The sequence below is a fragment of the Amaranthus tricolor genome, chromosome 8, assembly GCF_026212465.1.
Source record: "Amaranthus tricolor cultivar Red isolate AtriRed21 chromosome 8, ASM2621246v1, whole genome shotgun sequence".
Classification (NCBI taxonomy): domain Eukaryota; kingdom Viridiplantae; phylum Streptophyta; class Magnoliopsida; order Caryophyllales; family Amaranthaceae; genus Amaranthus; species Amaranthus tricolor.
In genome coordinates, this window is record NC_080054.1 from 30,121,999 (window position 1) to 30,138,077 (window position 16,079).

Sequence of the window (16,079 nt, forward strand, 5' to 3'; positions counted from 1 at the left end):
ATCAAGGGCAAGGCCCTGAATATTCTGTACTGAAACTATTTTACATTATTTATTGCATTTATTTTCGCCAATGATTGCATTTATTTTACATAAATATACACACTAACCCACATCACGCATATACATGTATATTTGTCTACCAACATTATAAATTCCTCCTATTAATCAAAGAAATAAATTAAATAAATAAATAAATTACGTAAATTAAAATATTAAAAAATTTAAAAAATAAAAATATCAACAATAAAAATTATAATAATGACAACAACAATAATAATAATAATAATAATAGTACTAACAATAATTATAATAATAATTTAAAAAAACATTAATACGTAAATAAATAAAAAAAAAAAATAAAAATAAAAAAAAAAATTAATAAACCAGTCGCACAAATCTGGGCGACTAACCCAAGGTCCAGTCGCACAAAATTGGGCGACTGGACCATGGATCAGTCGCCCAGATTTGTGCGACTGGACCATGGGTTAGTCGCCCAGATTTGTGCGACTGAACCATGGTTCAGTCGCCTAGATTTGTGCGACTTGTTTTTTTTTTTTTTTTTTCGAACGACAGTTTTACGTACCGCATCCGACTCATAGTCGCTTTCGTTAGCCATATTCAACCAATTACGCCTTACAACTTCTTTAACACTTTTTAGAGAGATAGTACCAGTTTTTTAGAGAGATAGTACCGTGTTTGAATTCGTACTTCAAACGCATCTCAGAATTCGATATATATAGACAAATCATCCGCATTAAATTCTTAATAGTGTTATTAAGCGTGATTTGCATTTATTAATTATGTTTTAACTCCAACGGCATTTTTGTAATTTTTTTAAATTCAGGGGCAATTAAGTAATTTTGGGGGGTGGCGAAAAAATAAAAAGGGATGGCGAAAAATAGCAACACTTTTTTCTTTCCATTCTTCAACCATACACAAATTCCAAAGTTCCCCCTAAAACCCTCTTACATTTTTCTCTTTTTCACCCTTCAAACAGAAAAACCCTCAAACCCCTTTCCTTCCAATGCAGCCATCACAAGAAAAAATGCCAACTTTCCTGAACAATCATCAACAAACAAACCCTTATTTAGACATTAAAGAACCCCAAATTCTAATTTCTAATACAAATCAAAATTTTACTTCTAATCTTGATGATAACAATTCCATCAACAAGAAGCAAAGCCCACCAAAAAGAAAATCAAACAAAGATAGACATAAAAAAGTTGATGGTAGGGGAAGAAGAATTAGGATGCCTGCTCTTTGTGCTTCTAGAATCTTTCAATTAACCAAAGAATTAGGCCATAAATCTGATGGTGAAACAATTCAATGGCTTTTACAACAATCGGAACAATCAATAATTGCTGCTACTGGAACTGGAACTATGCCAGCTTCTTTTTCAACTACTTCAGGATCCTCTGTTTTAGAACAGAACAACTCTGTTTCTTCTGGTATTTCTGGAATTTCTGGGAGTTTAAGTTTGATAAATGGAAATTTGGGAAGAACCCATTTTGTAGATGGATCATGGCCACATGGGTCTAGCTTGGTTCATGATTTAGGGTTTTCGAGCTCGAGTTTTTTGAGACAAAGTATGGATTCTAGGCCTAAAATTGGAGTTCAAGCAATGGAAACATCAAATTTGAATATGGGTTTGGTGAATTATGGACAACAACAACAACAACAAAGGGACAAATTAGAGATTGGTTTATCACAAGATAATGTTAATTTTGGTGTTTTGAATTATGGAGCAATTAATCAAATGTATCAACAAATTAGGCATGGAAGAGAAGAGGTTGATTTTAGTAGTGATCATCAGCAAAATCTTGTTGATGATGGCGGTTCTCAAAGTTCAAGATGAATCGGGAATTGGGATGTGTTTTTCATTGCAAAATTCCAAACTTTTTGGTAAAATTTTGATTGAGGTGAGTTTATTGATCTGGGTTTAATGGAAAAACCTATTTTTTTTCTTGAACTTTTCTAGAACTCATTTGCTCTCTTATCTGGGTTAAATCTTGTTGATCAGTGAAGTAAGAGAAATCAATTAGGTTGAAGTTTGATTAAAAGCTTTAATTTTTTTAATTTGGTTTATGTTTGTGTATTGGATTTGGCAAGTATTTAAGTAAAATGTGTGTAATATAGACTATAGTAGTGTATTTTTTAAAATTTTTGAGTAATACTTCTATGATTTTGTAGATTTTGTGCAAGAATGGTTAATATTCCTTTATTACCCTATTATAATATAATACACTATATTAAAAAATAATCAATTAAAATATATTCACTAGTAATTTACGTGAATTTTTAAATGACAAAAATACTTGCTATCAACAGTCAGCTAAAGACAATTTATTTGTTATTAGTAACAAGGTTAAGAATTTAAAATTGTGTATTTATATAATTATATTTCTTGAATTAAATTTAAAGTCTAGACGGGAGTTATTTTATGGTATTGTGGGGGCAATGTTGTGAGACGTTTTTGTTGTTAACAAGAAATAAGAATGGTATGGAGAACCAAAAAGATCAATTCACATTTTTTTTTTCTTGGTGTTTTTTTATTTTGTATAAAACTCACAAAAACATTTGAAAAGCAGAACAAAAAATGAACTTGCGGTTGGGCTGAATTCAAATTTGGGCAAAATGGAAATTCTTGATATGGGGTTTGTGGAATTCAGTGCTAACTTAATGTTGGACATTATTGTAATTATTGTAATATCCAAACTCCTTTAGAGAGCTTGGAGTATATTTTATATTTTTAAAAAACAATTTGGATTGAGGATAAACTCTCAGGGGAAAGACATATGGTCTTTATTCTTTAATATATATTCCCTCTCTCCCATTAGAATTGCCATATTTACAATTAAAAGCTCTTACATAAATTTATATGATATTGCAATTCAATGAGACAACTGAGTTACAGGTTTGAAAACCACTATCTAATTTTTTTTTTTAATTTTTTTTTTATTTTAAGGCTTTGATATAGAGTAATTAGAAAATAAGATAAAAATAAGTAAATAGATAAAAGTATGTTTAAAGTGGAGATAAAGAACGAGACAAGAGAGCAAATTAAAAAATGAAAATGTTGTAAGATAATAAAGATGTATTCTATAATATAAATAATATATCCACCTTAAAAGAAACAAAGAAAATATCACTTTATCAATATTACTTTTTTTATATTTAAATTTATCTTAATTTTCTTTAAGTAGTGACTAGTAAATTCAATGCAGTAATTTTCTTTGCAAGACTAAGAACTTTTACAATCGATCTCTCCTATTTTCTTATTTTATCAATACTTCTATTAAATTAACTTTTTAAAGGACTACACAATATTAAATATTCAAATCGAAAGATGTCAAATTTTCATTAATGTTTTTCCTACACTCTTTTTATAATCTCATGTTATTTATATAAAAAGAATAGGCTTTTTAGTTGGGTGATTTTCTTGAAATTTCCTTTAAAAAGAAGATACATATAATTGGATAATTTATAATAGTATCAATTTTTTAAGAGCTTTATTTCCATTCAAATCTCATCTTGGAATATATCAATTCCCCCCAAATTTTTCTTTATATTATGTTGAGTTGCTTTTTGACATGTCATTAAAGTAAATTAGTTATTTTCATATTCATTTTGTAGTTCTACACCTTAATCAATACTTGGTAGATCGTTATACTATATGCTTAAGTTGTTAATTTTAATAAAACATTCTTTAATTATGTTTATTTTTTTCCACCAAAAATCAAAGAGATAAAAGAGAAAAATATTCAACAAATCAGCAAATATTTATTTGCTATTAATATCAAGCAAGATATTCTCTATAATAACTAACAAAATGTTATCTATCATTAATCTATATTCAAATATGATATCCATTTCGTTTCATTATAAGAATATCTAAATGAAGATATTCAGTGCAATGCACAAAGAGTTAAGCTAGTGTAATAAGTACTACGTAGTAACATTATTAGCCTAAGATAAATGAGCTTTGATAGAGTTGTTCGATAAAGTTATGACTAATAGATGAGAGTTTTACTTGGTTATCCAGAGCTTAAACCAATTCTTATGGAGTTGTATGGTAAAAATTATTTTCTTACTCTTGTAAGAGATTATCTCTTAATAAGACGATATCAAAATAACAAACTCATATTCATTAGTTGGAATATTTACACCATATATAGGACGGATCCCCCGTTAGATCAACTCACACAACAATCTGGAAAATATCATTTGCTGATTATCGATTGTTTATTAGAAATGAAGTGGGTCTAAAAGATAGAAACCAATAAAATACTATTCACAAATCATAATAGCTTTTTTGTTTTGACTTAAAATCAAAATTTTTGGCTGACTTATAAGTTATTTACAATATACTTTGCAACTGTTTGACCAATCAAAATGCTAAAAATCAACCAAAATACAAATCTAAAAGTCATTTACCAAACAATTAAAAATTCATCCTTTTATTCCAGATTGCGTTTTTGAAGCATAATTTTAATCAAAATGGTTTGAACTTTGAAGAGAGCGTAGAGTAGCTAAAAAAACTTAAAAGCACAATAAGACACACAAGTAAAGCTTTGTAGATCCTCCTGTGAGCTTATCTCGAACTCCAGTCACTTGGCCATATCGCTCAACTTTCTTTGCAGGATGATTTTAAATTAAGCTTGATAACTGATGATTTTTAAGAGCTTAATATTATGTTTGGATAGAGAGAAAAGAAGGGTAGGATTTGTAAGAATGTAGGATTCCTTGTCTGGATAACAAAAAGAGAGGAGAGGGATTTGGAGGGGAGGGTTTTAAGGGAAAACATGAACAAATTATGTTAAGAATACAATCTCTCATTACGTGGAAAGATTTGGAGAAAAAACACTTATTTTTCTTCCTTTTCCCTTTCATTTACTTCTATACAAACAAGGTACACTCTTCCTTCTTATCCCTCCCCTTCCTTTCTCTTCCTTCCCTTCTCCTTCCCTTCCTTTCTTTTTCCTCCTAATTTGCTTTTCAAACATAGTGTAAAGGACTAATTATTGTAATGTGAAAGTAAATAGGAGTGCCAACATCATATTCCAAGAGAACAAGATTCTGAATCATATATCATCTTATGTTTGCAACTGGAAATATTGGCATCATTAGTCATTACATAGAAGTATTTCATTATCCACCAAAGGATTTCTAAAATTTAAGAAATATGGTCAAAAAGCACTATGAATACTCCACAGTGCACACTACTGTACTTCTCTAGATGGGCAAAACTTAGGAGGAAGAGAGGGATGACAAAGAGAATAACATGTGTAGAAAATGAACCTCGTTCTGATAATCAAATCAAGATGAAGAGGGTAAAACTCGAAGCCTGCAATATGGTTTAACCCATCCAGATACTACCACATCATGCATTATACTGATGGAAGCTCGCCACAATCACTGATGACAACCCTTTTCCTTGGACGGTCACCTCTGTCGGTCTCCTGTGATTCAATGAGTCGAACAACATCCATGCCTTCTAGAACCTGCCCAAAGACTACATGCCTCTTGTCCAGCCAAGGTGTCTGCAATTTGACGAGATAATTTTTAAACTTTAAGGCAAAACGTTATAGGCATTTGTAAATTGTAATCTTCAAATTATGTTGTCCAGAGTAGTGTTTGCCGGCCAAGAAGGCCAGGCATAAAGCAATCTATATAGATTGCATTGTTCTCGATTTACATAAATGTGCCTAATCAAAGACTTGCACCAACCGGTACACGTTACATGATGCAACCGACCTCTTAAGGGCTGGTACTGAAACCTTTGGTACCTCACACTTAAATAAAATGCTAGAAAAGATTTAGCAAGCTCAACATAGAGAATCTTGTAAAATGCAATGTTATGTGTCGATGACCACTGACACTGACCAACTGTAAAATACACGGAAATCACTAGATGTGCAGGTGAATAAAAAATAACTTTGGGGTCCCAGGTTGAAATTAACTGATTTATGAGCATTTGAAAAAGCTCATTGGTAGAGTGTCCATGAGTCTTTTAGAATGAAACAAAGTAACAGACATCAAGGCAAAAGCAATAGCAACAAGATTGTAGTTCAACAATTCACAATACCTCAAAAACATGTGTTGAAACCTCGATAATTTAACATGGGTACACACTTGGTCACTTTATTTTGGGCCAAAATCATAAAATGTTTCTAAAAATCAGGAAACAGCCAAGTCAGATACTTGGACTTGAAACTGTATCCAACGTGGGTACACGACTACACGTACACCACTCCAAGTAAGATTACAACACAGCTGTTTAGCACTAAAAAGGTCACAAGTCTTATCATATGATCACACAGAAAAATTCACCGATAGGAGGAACCAACTTGAACAGTACGTTGCTACTCTGAAGAATCACTCAATCCCGTGTTGGGTCGAACACTCTATAATAGCCCAAAAGTCCAAAACACATTTTTTTGCCAGTACTATATTGCTGTACTGCATTTCCAGCAATCTGAGACCCAATCTCAAAAGAATCCGAGTAAGATAGTATTTTAGAACCCTCGCACAACCAGAAAGTACTATGTACATCGTACAACAGACTGAGAGTAAATCATAACTCAGGATCCAGGCTAAAACAACCTGAAGAACTAAAAAGATGTTTTATAATAATATACCAGAATAAAATATATAACAATATACATGATAATTTACCTACAAAACCAAAACTAAAAAGCATCTTCATGGGATATCCCCAAATGCCAATATCAAAGCAACACACCAAATGCCACCAGTGTTGATCAACATTGATGTACTTTGGCCAAGAAAAATCTCAAAATCACTTTAGGAGAACACACCATTATGTATCAACCAAGGTAAAAACTAACAAACCCACCATTTAAATAGAAAGACAGAAGTTAGAACATCCTATTTCACATTTATTTCCGCTCCATATTTTTCTTTCAAATCTCCCCAGTCTCTTTATTCAAGTTAACACCCCACATTTGAGACGTACTAATTTTAAGTCAACATCTTTTTTTTTTTTTTTTTTTTTTTTGCATTTTTACCCCACTATTGGGACTCACCCACCTTTTTATCTTTACTCTCAGTTCTAATTCCTAAATGTTTTCAATTAACACCACATAGTAATAAATAATCGGCTTTTTATCTGATTTTTGAAAATGGATGATGTTACATAAACCCACATCTTCATTTTTGTCAACAACAGCAACCTAATTGATCCTGTCATTAATATTTAACACTAATCCCACCGTTTACATCAGTTTTCCCTATAGGAATTCATATGTATCCATCAGGAAGAAAAAGATTTCCAATTCTACTTTTATGCATTCTTAGCTGTCTGGACTGTCTCAGTCCGCCAAACTAGAACTTGGCAGGACTTGTACGGACGATTAAGGCACTTGCAAGTTGCAACATTACATCTATGTTATTCAAGGAAACTATAGCGCCAGTAATTGAAAGCTTTTCCTAGTTGACAGTAACCAAGACAAGCTAGTGGATTGTAAAATACTATAATTGAAAATAAGTAAATATCAAGGGTATGTGTTACCTTGACGGTGCAAATAAAAAATTGACTGCCATTGGTATTGGGGCCAGCATTTGCCATGCTAACAACGCCAGGTCCAATATGAGCCACTGCAGAACCAGACAAATCATAACCTCATGAAGCATGATGGGGTAAAAAACCATGACCAGCACTAATATTTCAACTTCATTTTTTAAAAAATAGGTACGTAATTCATAATTTTGAACCAATATCAACTTACATTTAAAATTCTCGTCCTTAAAGTTTCGGCCATAAATGCTTTTGCCTCCGGTTCCCTGCAGAACACATCTACTTTTAGGGTTCAGGTGCAAAATGTGGCCACTCGCCACTCATTAAAATACCAAAACAATTCCTCTCATTTGCCTCCAAAAATAGTAAGTATCAATTAATCAAAGAGAACAATTGACAAAGATATCTTATTGTGAGCATGGTACCATAAAGTTGGCCCACATCTGCATTATGAGTTGTTATATCCTAACTTCCAAATTGGTGAATTAGGAACAAGCATTGATACATGAAATCTCATTACTGACACGAAGTTGGACCTAGTCATCAGCGCAACAGTTCAAAAAATTTAGTTGTGATCACACAAAATAGAAGTGTTATCCTTATCAAAAAAATATTAAAATAGAAGGGTTATGATAAATGATAGAAGTATGTATAACATTAATTATATTACTCAAAATTGTATTAGACTAAGAAACTATTACAAAGCAAATCCGACCAATGTTATTATTGCTTAGTATTATTCTTTATAATACTAAATATCATTTCCAAATTATAAAGCTAATTCAAGCCTTTACCGTAACCTCACATCCATGAGTCCTATGAATGTGTGTAGGGTGTGCGATGTGGAGGGGGGAGGGAGAGCAGCAGTGCTAGATTGTATTTCAAATCTCCATAGACTACATTACATCAAATCCCTAAGAAAAGGTTCACTGGAAGTATACACTCGAGCTAATACCCAGGCTTTTACCTATAAGCTTATGATAATAAAGTTGATTGCAACACAAGTAAAGACCCCATCATCCCACCATAGGCAGAGATGAGTAGATGATCATATTGCAAAGTCTTTGAACCATTATGGCAGAAATGGAGCATATTAAAAATTTAATATGTGAAAATAATCATGTTAAAGATTCAAGTTGAGATAGTAAATACATACATTTCCCTTATCAAAATCTCCACCTTGTATCATGAAATCCTTGATAACACGGTGGAACGAAGAACCTTTATAACCAAATCCCTTTTCCCCTGAAAGTCAAAGCAAGATTAAACATAAGCTTCAAACATTCAATTATCGAGCACATAATTAAATTTCGACCGGAAGAACCCTTAAAAACTTTTCGAGACAAACCTGTGCAAAGAGCTCTGAAGTTCTCAGCAGTTTGAGGCACATCATCACCAAAGAGACCAATCACAATCCTACCAGCTAACTTCCCAACTGGATTGCCGATGCTTATATCAAAATATACTTTATTCGTCACTTTTGCTTGCAATAAAGTCTCTTGCAGATCAGACTACCATAAACAGAAAAAGATTCAAAACATAAACAAATAAAAACTCCTTTCATCTGGACATAGCTACGACATTGCCCCACACCTCATTATACAATCTAATATAATTCAACTAAAAAAAGTTAAGATTTATAATAGTAGACTCTTGCCTAAACTCCTCCAAACCCCCGATCAAAATATGGACATAATGTCAACATAATCAAAAAGCATTACTCCATTCCTATATCTCAGGCATTCTATCTCCTACAATATGTATTTGATTTACTTGTGGAAGTTCATAGTTATTGTAAATTGATACAAAATTGCATTGACTTTATCATCTTGTTATTGCCTTACTTTCAAAAAGATGGCCTAGGCGCGCCTATCGGGTAATGGGCTTGGCACCTTGATAGGGTTAGGTGAGGCAATTCTTCAAGCCAAGTGTCATATAAATTTTCATACAAGGGCCTGAGGGTGCCTTAGAGCGTCGGTAGAAGGAAAAGCCTCATCTACTAGGCTAACCCATAATTTTCTTCTCTACATCTTTATTTCCCTTCTTGTGAATTTGAGGTATTTTATGGGGTTTATTCATTTATTTTCCAGATTTTTAGGCACCTCACGCCTGAAGGCTAGAACCTTCAGGCTTCACCTAGCGGCTTGGCTCTAGAGACCATTGAAGCCTAATAGCCCTTCACACCTCTTATAACTAAGGTTATTACAAAGTATTTCACAATGTTGCAACGATTTTACAAAGGTTCCAGATTAAAACAGGTAACAAATTTAACTCAAACATCCTCAAGGCAGCAAATAATTGAAAACAAAACAGTATAAAAAGTTAAAAAGGCTTCAAAACTTTCTTAAAATTTCCAAAAAAGTACGAAGAAAAATCGAATGAGCTCACCTCAGCAGAAGCACGAACAGACGGAACAAAATTAGGTTTCAGACGAAAAGATGCTGAAGCGGGAGAGGTGCACGTGAGAGACACGTGACATAAGGAGTTTGAAAACGAGAATAGATTCCTTGGAAGTTTAAGCGAGCACGAAACGGCAGAATTCACTGCGACATTCATCGGAATATAACAACCTTTGCCGGAAATTGAATTAAATTTTGCCTGAAATAAAAAAAAGGACAAAAATTGATATATTAAAGAGTGTGATTAAATTTTGAAAAAAAATCAGGACTGCAATTTGTTAGGGTTTTTACTTGGGTTACGAAAGAAGCCGCCATTGACGATTGATGAAGATACAAGGAGCTGCGAATATTTTGACGACGGATGACTGTCGAGTGTTGGGTAGTTGACAAGAAACTAAAAGGATTGGAGATAAATGCGAGAAGAATTTTTTTGTTAGAAATAAAAATGCGAGAAGATTTAGTAATGGTTGTAAATGTGTAAAACTATGATTTTATTTTACTAATTAAAATATCTCATTTTAAGAACTGAATATCATTTTTTGTTTATAAGATTTTGAATTCCTCTGTTTTTTAATTCCTTTCTTTAATCTACCGATAATCAAAATAAATATATATTTAAATAAAAATTCAAACAATAATTTTTACCACCAAAATTTTTTGGAACAAATATTCTTTTATTGAAAAATTTATTTTCCCCGTCTCTTCTAATTTTGTTATAAATAATATTTTAGTTTGTTTATATGGTTTGCTATATTATCTCTTCCACACAATAATCAACGCAAAACTTCATTAAAGAACATCAACACACTTACAAATTACAATATCCCACTATTACCCATTTTTCTTTTGTTAGTTTTATTGTTTTGTGTACAAATCCGAGGGATATAGGAGTATCATATTTTTTTGAGATGATATAGGAGTATTATATAAGTAATGTTGAATTTTAAAAGAGATAATGAGAGTGCTAGAGTTAACTTTTTTTTTTACAGAAGTGAAATCGAAGGATTCCCTATTAGTTATAACAAGGGAAAAGGAAAATTAATCCATCGTGTAACAATTAAATCCTTATAAAAGTGTTAGTTTTTATTATCAATGTAAACACTTATAGATTAAAAAAATTACTCTCAACATATTTAATTTTGCCTTATGATACAATTTTTTTTCCATACAAAATATCAGTTAAACTTTAAAAGCAAATTTATCGAATCATGACTTGTACACATTCGAGTCTAAATTTTCATGTGCATTAAACTCAAAAGGACATCAAATCCTACATTCCCAATAGAAAGGCTCACCTCACACACTTGAATATTGATTACATGATTACATCCCCAATCACTTCACGAATGGCATTGAGGCTAAGGCGTACAATTCTTCTTAATTCGGCTATTATCCCATTTGGGCTCGTCTCAGATTACCCAAAACTTCCTTACTCTATTCACTCTATTCCAAAATCACCTCATTTCCATGCTTTAGTTGCCAAAATGCCATCTTCTAATGCCATGAATTCTCCTGCTAAAGTCATTGATTCTCACCTCCATGTTTGGGCATCTCCTCAAGAGGTAATTTTTATCCTAAATTTCCTGACTTTTCTATGAATAATTGTCCCAATTTCTCTGTTTCTTTTCCTTTTTGATGGGTTTGTAATTTTTTTGAAAAGGCTGCAGATAAATTTCCTTATTTCCCTGGCCAAGAACCCAGCTTGACTGGACATGCTGAATTCTTGTTTGAGGTATCATTTTGTTCAACTTTTAACCGCACCTTCTAATGTACTGTATTAGACTACTATCTATCATTTCTTGACTTATCTAAGTAATTGTGATATAGCTTAAACTTAAGGTTTGGGGGGCCAAGGTGTTCATTCGGGTCATAGGTCCGTTTGGATTAGGTGTTTTAGACCAGTTTAAAATCCGATCGTGTCTCCACCTTGATTTTTACCTAATTGTAAATCTATTTTCGAAGTCGGATCAAAGTCGGCTTTAGTCACAAGGTCAGGTAAATATCGGTTTATCGGATCAGTTTTGAACACCTCTAAGCAGAGCTATTAGTGCACAAGGCCTACCACTGACCAGGGTTTAATCTATTGGAGCCTTGGATGTCCTTGAAATGACATTAATAAGTTGACAAAAACAAATTGCAGGAATGATGATATGGATTGCCCTTCTTACCTAAACCCTTGTAATTAAACCTCAAATGATATTCTATTCTGCACAAAGCATTTTGATTATGTTAGGAATGTGCAGATTTTAATGAATTGTGGGAGGAGTTACTGATATGCATGCTTTTGATTGGGTTTTGTGGATTATTGAAGGAGCACTGATGAGTATCCTTTTTTGTTTTTGATCTGTACCTGTAAATTTTGAGGCAGTGTATGGAAGAAGCAGGTGTAGATGGTGCATTGATTGTGCAGCCAATTAATCACAAGTTTGATCATTCTTATGTCACAAGGTCTGTCTAATATAGTTTCTCTCATCCTTTTACTTTGGTAATTAACCTAATTAGCATAATAACCGATATGGGTCTTAAGAACCTATGGTGATTTCTAATTTGTGATCATGAATTTTGAGGATTAGAAGGTTGATAGCTATGTTGCTCGGATTCTTCATTTTGCTTCACGTACCTATGTCCGATCCTTGATAACGCTGACATTGGTATGGCACTTATAGACGTATCCGACACCTGGACACGTACCAGTATCCAACATCAGTCACCAAGTCCAAGTAACATAGGTTGCTAGTCATTATTTGAACTTTCAAACAATTCGATTTCGTCACATCCACCAAATCGTTTATTAGAGCTTCCAAACAAAAGTTCGTTGGTCTTTTTTCTAAACCAAACTAAAGCCGAAGAATCCCCTACAAGCAAGGGGAGGGGGGCATCGAACCTCTGTCTCAAGGGTGTGGAAGGGAAAGGCCGTCAAAAGTTTGTTGGTCTTGGTCTACTATGATTTATGTAAAATTGAATATAGATGACTCATCGTGCTCGCTAATGAGTGTCGATCATAATTAGACAAACTTTTATTCAGCATTTTGGAGAGATACCCATCAAAATTCTCCGGTTGCTGCCTCGCAAATCCAGCGGATGACGGTAGTGGGATAGATCAACTAACAGATCTTGTCAAAAAGGTGACTGCTGTGATCAACCTTAAATATACACATACAATGTATTAGCTATTTTTCTTCACATAAATCATTCCTTCTTTGTCAGGATGGATATTGTGCCGTTCGTTTTAATCCATACTTATGGCCATCTGGTCAGAAGGTAATTTTTCATATTGATCGAATCATTTTACTATCGCCTGTTGATTAACTTATTTCGTTCTCCTGTTTGGCACGTCAGTTTTCCTTCACCGATAGTACTTCATAAGTTTCGTCTGAATCACTTGGAAATTACGTTTGTATATATTGAAATACGGGACATCTTAACTGTGTTTGGATGAATTGACTTCCGCAGATGACAAATGAGGTGGGAAAGGCGATGTTTTCTAAGGCCGGAGAACTTGGTATACCAGTAGGCTTCATGTGTATGAAGGTCACACCCGTTTTACCTTTTCTCATCCTAGTGATACCCATCTCTATACATTCCTCGATAAATTTGTTTTCACACTATCCAATGTAGTATTTTATCTTATATATATATATATATATATATATATATATATATATATATATATATATATATATATATATATATATGCATGATTTAAAAACCATAAAAAGTTGATGTGATGAAAATATACAATTAAACTAGAATCTAGATCTCTTCTTATACATTAAGAATAGGAAAAATTACCGTGAATAATACAACCTTTCATTAAATTCCCTACGATAATACCAACGTTTGATTAACCATGAATAACACCAACTTAACGGGGTTTTTCCTAGAATAAGACCAACTTTAATTTATTAGCTAATTTACCAATTTTTTTGTCATATAATCTCCAATAGTTTGATTTTTAATATGTTAGGGATATTCTAGGGAAACACCCTCCTAAATTGGCATTATTCATAGTTAATAAAAAGTTGGTATTATTGTAGGAAAATGAGTAAAAAGTTATATTATTCTTGGTAATTTTTCCTAAAGAATATAAAGTAAAACAATTGATGTATAGTAGAATCTAGGGAACAAACGTCTTCAACCTTTTTATATCGTTGTACTCGATGCTGAACTTTCAGGGTCTAAATCTACATTTTTCAGAGATTGAGGAATTGTGCACAGAATATCCGTCAACTCCTGTGTTGATAGATCATATGGGGTTCTGCAAATCGCCAACGTACATCTGTTCTTGATAACGTTCATCACTTGCAGCTTCCGAATTCACTTGCCTTTCTAAATTACTGAAATTGTTTTTCTTTTGTATTGCAGTAATGACGATGAACGATTGAGCTTCTCAAATCTTTTGAAGTTATCGCAATTCCCTCAGGTAAGGATTTGGCTATCGTTCATAACAATATGTCACATGATATCATTTTTTCCTTTAAACTATATAGTATAGACATGTATACTTATTACTTTGACTACAAATTGAGCATACTAACTTATCAGTCATTACTCCTTAATTCAGTTTTAGCTAGCCATAACCTCAAAACAAGGAGCCCATATACTAATAATTCATATTAGTTGGGCTATTCAACCCATGTATGGAGAGCATCTCACGGTGAGACCGTCTCACACAAGAATTTGTGATTTTTTGACTACAGGGTAGGTTAAGGAAAATGAAGGGTTAAGTGAGAATGAACCCAAAATCTTGTTTGGGAACATGTAATTGGGGATAGAAGTCAAACTAAGGAAAATGAATGCGAGCTGAGAGTAACGAGATGAAATGGGATTAAACAGATAATAGTTATAAGAAAAAGTATGAGGGGGAATTAATACTCCAATAAGTAGGGAATAGATTCAATAGATTACCCATCACCATGCCTCCAGGAATTCATTAAAAAATTATATATACACAAATATATCATTTACCATTAAAATATTAAAATATTATAACGTTTTTTGAACCAAATGCCTTCAAGGGCATTTCAGTCCGCCACCGACTAGGATAGTATATGACGTCCAAATGAGAGTACAAATTCCCCCTCACATGTCCACCAACCTATTCTCTTCGCGACTGTCGCTGTTCCCCCTTATTTTTGTGAGTTTTCGACTTTATTGTTCACCTAATGCATTACCGTAAGACAAGTATGCCCTCGGTCCTCATATTACCTTTTTCAACATATCTCAGTCTAATGCTATGTTACTCGAACTCTTCATTTTGCTTCACGCACCCGTGTCAGATCCTTGATGCTCGGACATTGGTATGGCACTTAGACACTTCAATTTAGGCGTAAAATTGAATGTTTAGACGTATCTGACACTTGGACACATACCAGTATCCCACAACAATACCCAAGTCCAAGTAACATAGGTCTGACGTATGATGTATGTCGAATGTACAGGTCCATGTAAAATTCAGTGCGCTGTTCAGGATCTCGAGAGAGTCATTTCCATACCAGGACTTGATGCCTTCATTTTCTCAAGTTGTCTCAAGTTTCGGTGCCAATAGAATCATGTGGGGCAGGTAACTATTTCATATATAAGACTAGATGGATGAATACGTACGATTCAAAATTAATCCATGCGAAACTAAGCACACAGATCAATTATTACTTGCAGCGATTTTCCGTTTGTCGTTTCAGAATGTGGTTACAAAGAAGCCAAAGAAGTGGTGTCTCTAATTGCCGAACAAGCAAGCTTATCAGCTTCTGATGTAGATTTGATTATGGGTGGAACAATCATGAAGCTTTTCCAAGGTCATTGGCTTTCTTCGTGAGCTAATGGAAATTACCAACATCTGCAACAATATATTCGAATTTGGGACTTGCATGTTCTAATTTAGTTTGATATTCATACAAATCTAAATATGCTCTGATATGTGGAAATTGTGTGATGGATACAGATGAACATAAAGTTGGCTAAATTTTAACTTGATATTTTAATGCTTACGGTTTTACCTTTGTTTTTGGACAATATAATAATTGACTTTCGTAGCCAAACACTAATGTAATGATGATACTATAATGTTCTTAAGATTGCAACTAGAGGTATTTATTCAGGTCATTGGATTGATTCAGGGTCAGTTGTTTCGAGTCGGTTTAAAA

At 33.2% G+C, this 16,079-nt stretch overlaps 3 protein-coding genes across 3 annotated transcripts; 2 read left to right on the forward strand and 1 right to left on the reverse strand.

Moving 5' to 3' along the window:
* Positions 1–923: 923 nt before the first annotated feature.
* Positions 924–2,189, forward strand: LOC130821360 (transcription factor TCP20-like). Its single transcript, XM_057687090.1, has one exon. The coding sequence runs from the start codon at positions 1,025–1,027 to the stop codon at positions 1,853–1,855; it is 831 nt and encodes a 276-aa protein (XP_057543073.1). The 5' UTR covers positions 924–1,024; the 3' UTR covers positions 1,856–2,189.
* A 2,869-nt stretch (positions 2,190–5,058) lies between these two features.
* LOC130821293 (peptidyl-prolyl cis-trans isomerase-like) lies at positions 5,059–10,451 on the reverse strand. Its single transcript, XM_057686987.1, has 7 exons — positions 10,228–10,451; positions 9,926–10,135; positions 8,886–9,048; positions 8,694–8,782; positions 7,749–7,803; positions 7,532–7,617; positions 5,059–5,540 (listed from the first exon to the last, which is right to left on the reverse strand). The coding sequence occupies exons 1-7, from the start codon at positions 10,249–10,251 to the stop codon at positions 5,388–5,390; spliced, it is 780 nt and encodes a 259-aa protein (XP_057542970.1). The 5' UTR covers positions 10,252–10,451; the 3' UTR covers positions 5,059–5,387.
* Positions 10,452–11,215: 764 nt separating this feature from the next.
* Positions 11,216–15,974, forward strand: LOC130821292 (uncharacterized). The gene is made up of 10 exons (XM_057686986.1): positions 11,216–11,498; positions 11,597–11,668; positions 12,305–12,384; positions 12,962–13,061; positions 13,144–13,197; positions 13,390–13,467; positions 14,112–14,209; positions 14,302–14,359; positions 15,378–15,499; positions 15,595–15,974. The coding sequence occupies exons 1-10, from the start codon at positions 11,256–11,258 to the stop codon at positions 15,749–15,751; spliced, it is 1,062 nt and encodes a 353-aa protein (XP_057542969.1). The 5' UTR covers positions 11,216–11,255; the 3' UTR covers positions 15,752–15,974.
* The last annotated feature ends 105 nt before the right edge of the window (positions 15,975–16,079 follow it).